At 43.3% G+C, this 8,774-nt stretch overlaps 1 protein-coding gene across 2 annotated transcripts in view; it reads left to right on the top strand.

The window, feature by feature from the left end:
• Positions 1-4,674: 4,674 nt before the first annotated feature.
• The window catches only part of ddc (dopa decarboxylase), a 113,049-nt gene continuing 108,949 nt past the window's right edge, over positions 4,675-8,774 (top strand). For both annotated transcript variants that reach the window (XM_052064750.1, XM_052064749.1), the window contains exons 1-2: positions 4,675-4,824; positions 6,843-7,051. In XM_052064750.1, the coding sequence (XP_051920710.1) occupies positions 6,851-7,051 (201 nt within the window). In that variant the 5' untranslated portion in view covers positions 4,675-4,824; positions 6,843-6,850. The remainder of the gene's footprint in view (positions 4,825-6,842; positions 7,052-8,774) is intronic.

Below are 8,774 nucleotides of genomic sequence, written 5' to 3'. Positions count from 1 at the left end.
CGAGATGCTGCCTGACCAGCAGACAATGCCATAATAGATGGCCGAGGCCACCACCGAGTTATAGAACGTCTTAAGGAGTGACCCCTGAACCCCAAAAGACCTCAGTTTCCTGAGTAGGAAGAGTCGGCTCTGTCCTTTCCTAATCAGGGTGTCCGTGTTTGTGGACCAGTCCAGTTTGTCGTTGAGAAGAACACCAAGGTACTTGTAGGAGGTCACCCTCTCTATGTCCATACCCTGGATGTTCATCGGTGCTGGTGAGGACTTTTTCCTGCAGAAATCCACAACCAACTCCTTAGTTTTCCTCGGGTTGATCTGGAGGAGATTCTGCTGGCACCAGTCCACAAAGTCCTTTGTCAGTCCCCTGTACTCACGATCATCCCCTTCTGTAATGAGGCCAACAATCGCAGAGTCATCTGAGAACTTCTGAAGGTGGCAGTTTGGAGTGTCATGTCTGAAGTCCGAGGTGTAGAGGATGAACAGGAAAGGAGCCAGAACAGTCCCCTGCGGCGCTCCAGTGCTGCAGAGAAGCTGGTCCGACTCACAGCTCTGCAATCTCACGTACTGCGGCCGATTTGTGAGGTAATCTACGATCCATGCTGTGAGATGGTGGTCCACTCCGGCGTTCTGTAGTTTGCCTCCCAGCAAATTGGGCTGTATGGTGTTGAAGGCACTGGAGAAATCAAAGAACATGATTCTCACAGTGCTCCCAGCCTTCTCCAAGTGTGACAGCACTGAGTGGAGGAGGTAGATAATGGCGTCTTCCACGCCGATGCCAGGCTGATAGGCAAACTGCAGCGGGTCCAGTGACGGGCTCACCAGCGGTCGAAGGTGGGCGAGGATGAGTCTCTCCAGCGTCTTCATCAGGTGAGACGTCAGCGCCACCGGTCTGTAGCTGTTCAGCTCCTTAGGGTGGGGGGTCTTGGGCACTGGGACCAGGCACGAAGTTTTCCACAGCTGTGGAGCTCTGCCCAGCTTCAGGCTCAGGTTGAAGATGTGCTGGACAATGTTACACAGCTGGTCAGAGCAGGTCCTGAGGAGCCGGGAACTGATCTTGTCCGGACCTGCTGCCTTCCTCACATTCATCTTCCTCAGTTGGTTCCTTACCTGCTCTGTTGTGATGGACAGGCAGGAACCAGGTGACATACTGGGTTGATGAGAGCTGGTCAAAAGAGGAGGGGGAGGAGAAGAAGTCCTCAGTGAGAGAGGTTGCAGTTTGTGGTTGGGGGAAGGGACAGACGACTGGTCGAAACGGTTGAAAAAATGGTTCAGTCCATCTGCCCAGTCCTTGTCCTTCTCGACCACTGTCCTTGGGCTGTCATGGCCTGAGATGGTTTTCAGGCCCCTCCAGACACCAGTGACATTGCTGGCCTGTAACTGGCCAGCAAACTGTAATATGCACGTACTGTAGCAACGTCACTCGAGTGAAGCGCGTCTCAGCACTCAGCAGTCGATAGTCTGCTGCTCTCAGCTGTGCGCGCGAGCACGTACTTGCGGCGCCGACCCAAGCCACGCCACATATTAAGCTTTGAACTACGACAACAACTAAGCTAGCCTAGCCGATGTAACGATGGTCAGCAGACAAGGTTTACGTTTTATGTGACTTTTAATAGCAACGCGGCAGAGTCATCAAACATGCGTTGTGCTCACTCGCAGTCACTTTCTGGAGCTCTCCCTTAGAGGCGGGACCTCTCAATCAACTGGAGTATGACGTACAGTACAAACGTTCATAAAACACTTTAAAACACTTTTTATTCGAGCGAGGGTGGGGTCTAGCTTGTTTCGGCAATCGGCATCGTGTCGCCAGACGCACTTCTTTAGGATACACTGTGCGGGCTTTTGCTGCGTCAACGCCCCCTGCACTGAGTCGACGCCCCCTGGACTAAGTGCCGCAGCTTGGACTGTGCCTAGCAGCCGACGCAGTGTAAACTGCACCGGTGCAGTTCACGTGTCATTTAGCAGCCTGGACTGTGTCAACGCAGCTGATGTGTCAATTAGCAGCCTGGACTGTGTCAACGCAGCCGATGTGTCAATTAGCAGCCTGGACTGTGTCAACGCAGCCGATGCAGTCTAAACTGCGCCGGTGCAGTTCATGTGTCAATCACGTGACGTAATGAAGCGGCACTTGCACCGACACGTGGTTTGCTCTGTGAGCCCGGCGCAGGCATCAACGCATCGGTGTCGCTGGACCCATCACTACTTTGGACTTTGTTTTGGATTCAGTTGTCTTTATTTTTTAATACAATTTGTCAAGTTCACCCTGCTCCTCCCTCTTGCCTACTTTTTGGGATCCACCACCACCTCGCAAACGTGACAGAATGACCCGGCCACCTGGACCCCTCAGGTTCCCAATGACTGGTCCCTATACCACCATGTGCCTGGCGGAGCACGTCTGCGGCCGACACCCTTTTCCCCTTCAGGCAGCGCTGGTGATGCGGCTGTCCCATGTTTTCATCTCGTCAAGCCGCGTCTACGGTGGGCCCAGCACTGTCCACGTCCACGTTGAGCCGAGGCTCGTCACATGTCTGTTCGAGCTGATTCAAATTCACGTCCATGACGAGCCATGCCACGTCCACGTCAAGCTGAGCCCCTGTTCACATCCGGCTGTTCCATGTCCCCCGAAAGGGTTGCCGTCGCTTCTTGTTCCTGTTCCCTGGCGAGGCGAAGGTCACCGTCGCTTTTGTTCCTGTTCTCCAGCAAGACAAGGCTTCCTGTCGCTTTTTGTTCCTGTTCTCCGGCAAGGCAAAGGTCGCCATCGCTTTTATTCTTGTTCTTCGGGAGGCAAGGCTTGCCATCGCTTTTAGTTCCCATTCCCCGGCGAGGTAAGCCTTTGGACAACTTTGGGACGTCTGGGATCCGTTCATTGAGGGAGGGGTACCGTCATGATTCTGTTTGTGACCAACAGGTGGCACTGTAGGGTTCTCCCTGCAGCTGCACACCTATTGGTCTTTATGTGATTAGTACCAGTCGTATAAAAGTTCTCTCGGCACGACAACTCATGGTCGGGTCATTGTTGCTGTTTGTTTGCTACTGTCATGTTTGTTCCGGTCATGTTTCGATCATGGTTAGTTTTTGCTTTAATCATGCTTTTGTTTGCTACTTTGGATTCTTTTTGATTTCAGGACTTTGTTTGATTAGGATTTCGTTTTCTCTGTTTTAATACAATTTGTCAAGTTCACCGTTCTCTTCCCTCTTGCCTGCTTTTTGGGGTCCACCACCATCTTACAATCGTGAGAAGCTATTTGGTGAAGAACTTTGACCCGAGGTTGCATTTTAGTATGCGCTATATACATACATTTTTACTTGTAAATATTACATTTTTTGGAAACGATAGAAACAGACGATACAGCAAATATTTCCACGTTTTAAACAGAAGTTCTCTAACTCTGGGGAAAAAAAAACATGCATTCCATTTTCTAGAACTATATTACATTCCCCCGCGACCCTAGTGAGGATAAAGCGGCTCGGAAGATGAATGAATGAATGAATATATTACATTCATCATCGATTCCTTACAATGGAAGTTCCTCAACCCGGAAGTCATATGGAAGCTCGCAAGAAGTGCAAACTCAAGCAGTTCCCGCTACGGAATAATTATGTCAGCTCCGAAACGGCGACATGTAAGTGACGCTTGATTGGCATGAGTGTTATGATAATTGTGAAATATTTTAATTTTATTCATTTAACATTAATGTCCTGTAGCTCATGGCATCCAAACGAAGAACAACGGTGATGACCGTAAAAGAGAGAGTGAACTTCAAAGTAAAAAATATGGAGTCGGAAAGACTCAAATCTACGAGACAAAACAAGGAATCGATTCTAGCTTCGTACGAGACGTTACAGCTGATCACAAAATGTGCATAAAATGCTAAATATCGTTCGCTCTGATTCATCCGATCAGATTGGTGTAAAATATACCCATTTATTGTTTCGCAAAGGATTTACCATGAACTTTATGCCATCCTTGGGTAGGCACTGGAAACTGTACCAGTTACCAAGACGTTCTCTACTCATCTGGTGTGCATCTTCAAAACATTGTTGTTGTTTTCTTAGATTCAACTGGTTCTAGTTGTTAGTGCAACGGGAGCTTGTGACTTCCAATCATTAAGGATCTTCCAATCAGTATGGTTTGATCTTTCTTTAAATTGACAGACAAAATTTTTTTTCTGCAGACTTCAGAAATGTTTAAGTAAATTTTGCGACTGTTATCACGTGTTGTATCACCAATGAATATTTGTAAAGCCCAGAAAAAGTCATGCTAGCCCAAGATATGACGTTACCTGAGACTAGTTTATGTTGGGACTTATGAGCTACACCGTCCAAAGGTATAGCCTCTCTTTTCAAAATTAAATATTTCCCATAAAGTTTGTAATAGTTCAATGACTGCCCTTTAAAGAGTCAAACACTGAATAATGTTTCCATATCCTTTTAAGACCACATAAAAGAAACTGAAAAATGTCATTGTTATCCGGTCGTAACATTGTTTTATTTAACTGTTTATAATCTGTTTGCTCAATATGCATGTTTGAATGTGCACTAAAGGATGCATGTTAAAGGTCACTTATGACAGCTGTTCCAGGATCTGCTTGTGATTGTGTCCCCCCCCCCCCCACCCCTTACGTGGCAGACCTCCGATTGGCTGGCCCACTGAGCGTTGGTGAGGTGGGAGTGGATAAACACGAGATAAAAGAAGAGAATGTGTCTTGCCCTGTGTACAACCACACATCTATTCGTAAACACCTTCACGTCCAACTGTACATTTGACTTTTTTTGAATAACAAAAAGCGAGGAAGAGCTCCACAAAATACCACTTTTGGTGCTGGAAATGTGAGTACATTCGCTCTCACACAAACACACGCGCGCATGCACACACACACGCACGCACACACACTAAACAAGCGCACGCATTAACACATAACCACACTCACAGTCACACACACATTTGTAATCCTATTTCAGATTAGTGTAAGGATAATGACCTCTCAAATGGAGAAAGGGCAAAGTACACTTGTTGCACGATAAAGCATTTATGGTCAGCAAGGGCTATTATTCATTTGATGTTGGATGCTTATGTTACAATAACTTGGGAATAATTGTCTATTTTTACACCCCTTTCTATTGTGGTTGCTATCCACAATGTGATGTGATCAGATTGCTTATTTGTTTGTGTTCATGGGAATAGAAATAACAGGCAGGTTATGGACACATGATACTCATTGTAATTCTTAAATTGAACAGCCTGTACAGACAGATTGTCTCTTGACAACATACACCATTTTGAAACCATTTACCACTCCGATGCAGGAGCTAAATGAAAAATTGTGCATTTTACTCATCAGATATTGTTTCATTATGACCTTCTGATTTAATTGAAACATGCTGTAAGGATATATTTAAGACGACCAAATTATTGAAATTGTCACAATATAAGTTCCATTTTTGCACTCCAGCCAAATATGGCCACAATATGATGGTAATTTATTCTTAAAGGAGCATCATTTGAATGACCTTTTTTGATGCAGAGCTTGCGCAGGTGTACCCGAAGATTGTGACCAATGTGTGCTTGTCCATAAATGTAATGATTTGAAAATTAATTAAATGTAAATAAATAACTGAAAACAATAAGAAAGGCTTGTATTACTCTGAAGATGATATCTCACTGAATGGCAGATGCTTGTGAATACTGACAAACAACAAATTTGGCATTTGTGTCAGGGTGTGTAAGTGGTTGCAAAGATGTTCGCAGACATTTTTTTAACAAACAGAAATGTTGTTTCTTGTCACAAAATGACATTATAAAATGATGTAAATGACATTACTCTGCAACAAGAAAACCTGCCTGCAAACATCGTTTTTTGAGCTCTGACAAAAAACCCAAATTCGCTGCACCCAAGCATTCGTAGCTCAATTATGGTGTTAGAATTTTTTCAGGGCCAAGCAGTTACAATGAAACCTCCTTCCAGAAACATCTTGGTGGTGACTCAAAAACACTGGCCATCTCGGGCCTAGTCGTAACTCCTCTACACACGCCCATTCCTGGTTTTATACGAGCGAGACAGAACCAGCCGTTGGCTGTCACTCCAGTCATAAAAATACAGCATATATACAGTATATACACATAATAGTATTTTAAATGGATGAAGCGTTGATGATTAATAGAAATTTTCACAAGCGCACGCACTGCGCACACATTGAATTTAATGTGTATTCTCGCCCAAATGTTGTGGCTCCCACCTTGAGAACAGTGGCTTTGAGCGGATTTCGAGGGGATTCAGATGCCACAGAGTGAAGGCAACGAGCAGTTGAGTCCGAGAGGCAGCCAACTGAATGAGACTGAGCTTTCCATTCAGAATAGATGAGCGCTGGCGGCGAGCTGTTAGTGCTGCTCACAAAATAACTATTGCATTAATATGGTTCACTGTTGATGTAGAACTCAAGATATGTGTACTTTATACACTATATTTTGTCTAGACAGCGGCCAGCCAGAGGGAGACTTTGTCTTAATGGCTTAGGTTTTTTTGTCCAAATGTAAAAGCTTCTGTGCATTTGATGGGCAGTACTTTGTGACATTGCCACATCATGCGACAGCAATTCACATTTTGAATCGACCCAAAAAAAGTGGCCCAGACTCTCCCACATGCTGTCTATATGCGGGCTTTAACTGATCCCGTCTTTTGTAATGGAAAAACAATGGAGTGTGGTGTCGGGTCAACTGGGGCGGTTTGGCGTAGGCTAATGGAAAAGCGGCATTGGCTTCACAGCATTATATTAATAAAAAGCACAGCTGACACTACGTATGACAAATGAAAAATGCTTTGGGATTTTCTGTTGTGTTGCTCAAACAGTACGTACCATGAATGCTGAGGAGTTCCGTCGTCGAGGAAAGGAAATGGTTGACTTTGTAGCCGACTATTTGGAGAATCTGGAGCAGAGACCGGTCTTTCCAGATGTACAGCCAGGTTATCTCCGATCCCTAATTCCGACTGAGGCACCGCTGGAACCAGAGAACTATGAGGAGATAATGAAGGATGTGGACCGAGTCATAATGCCTGGGGTAAACTTTTTGTCCTACTTATTCTTCCCATTTGAAAACTCTCACTGTAAAAATGCTGTGTAAAAGTGCTGGCAGCAATGATCCCATAAAGTACCGTAATTTTCTACAATATGTTACTGCATCGATAATTTACAGTATAATAGTATAAATTGATAGATTTAGTTAATTACTGTATTTTTGATTATTGAATACAGTATTTTACGTGATCACTGCTGCCAGTAAAATGCTCTCATTTATAGTGATTCCGTAAAATACTTGACTTGATATTTCTTAATATTGTCTTTTTTACCATCAACATACTTGTATTTGGACAATAGGGCGGCCCGGTAGTCAAGTGGTTAGCACGTCGACTTCATAGAGCAGAGGTTCAATTCCAGCTTCCTGTGTGGAGTTTGCATGCTCTCCCCGTGCTTGCGTGGGTTTTCTTCTGGTCCTCCGGTTTCCTCCCACATTCCAAAAACATGCTTTGCAGGCTGATTGAAAACTCCAAATTGTCCCTAGGCGTGAGTGTGAGCGCAAATGGTTGTCTGTTTCTGTGTGCCCTGCGATTGGCTGGCAACCGGTTCAGGGTGTCCCCCGCCTACTGCCCGGAGACAGCTGGGATAGGCTCCAGCAGCCCCGCGACCCTACTGAGGATCAAGCGGTTCGGAAAATGAATGAATACATGAATGAATACAATGGAACAAATCTGAATAAAATATTGAATCAATTGCATTAATTAATTTTTGAAACGGTAAAGAGAATTTATGGACACCCTGTAGTTGTTTTGGGGTTTTTTTTCTCTCAATTATACACTTTTTTTTAGCAATTCCAAGTTGAAACTGTTGACTTCAACCCTAACAATTTATTTTAAATTTCAAAATGAAAGTCCAAATTCTGATTTTTTTTTAAACTATTACCTCTAATTTGATTAAAAGCGTTCCAACTTGAAACTGTTCAGCTCATCCCTACCACAAGAATTGTATAAAAATTGTAGAATAAGACAGTTGAGATTTTTTTACTCTAATTTCCAAATTCTTTTCGAATTTTTTTGGACCAATTTAGACTGTTCCAACTATTTTCACAAAAATATTTTAAAATTAAAGCCACATTTTAGATTTTTTTTGTTTGTTTGTTTTATGCTATAGTAGAATTTAATTACGTCTTATTTGCTTAGTGCAAATTTTGTTGTAACTCGAGGGTGTTCAGTTCATTAATTTTTTTTCAGTATTTCAAAAATTAAAGGCAAAAGTTTACTTGATTATTTATTTAACCTTTCATTTCCACATTTTTAACTAGTTAATCTGTCCCAACATCAAATTGTTCATCTTAGTACTCTTACATTTCCTCTTCATTGAAATCGTTATAAGGTGAAACTGATCAGATCATACCACATAATTCCATAATGATCCTAATTATTCCATATGATTTACCATTATTCAATATCATTCAATAAATTGCATGTTATTCCACATTTCAATATGATTCAATATCATTGCATGTTTCCATCATTCAAAAAACATTTCTCCAGAAATTGCATTTTTTAAATGTGGCCCGAGCAGCACCGTTGCAAGGTTCCTCTTGTTTTTGTGGTAAATAGTACTATGTCCCGATTGTTATGGCCTGAACAGTGACTGCTGTGAGGTCCCTATTATTTTTGTTCAATGAATGTTATTTTCTTAGTATTTTGCAAATGAATCACTTTTTTCAGCACCTAAACGTACATGGGAAAAAAACCCCATCA

Source organism: Hippocampus zosterae, chromosome 5, assembly GCF_025434085.1.
Source record: "Hippocampus zosterae strain Florida chromosome 5, ASM2543408v3, whole genome shotgun sequence".
NCBI lineage: Eukaryota > Metazoa > Chordata > Actinopteri > Syngnathiformes > Syngnathidae > Hippocampus > Hippocampus zosterae.
This window is presented reverse-complemented; position numbering and strand designations above follow the sequence as displayed.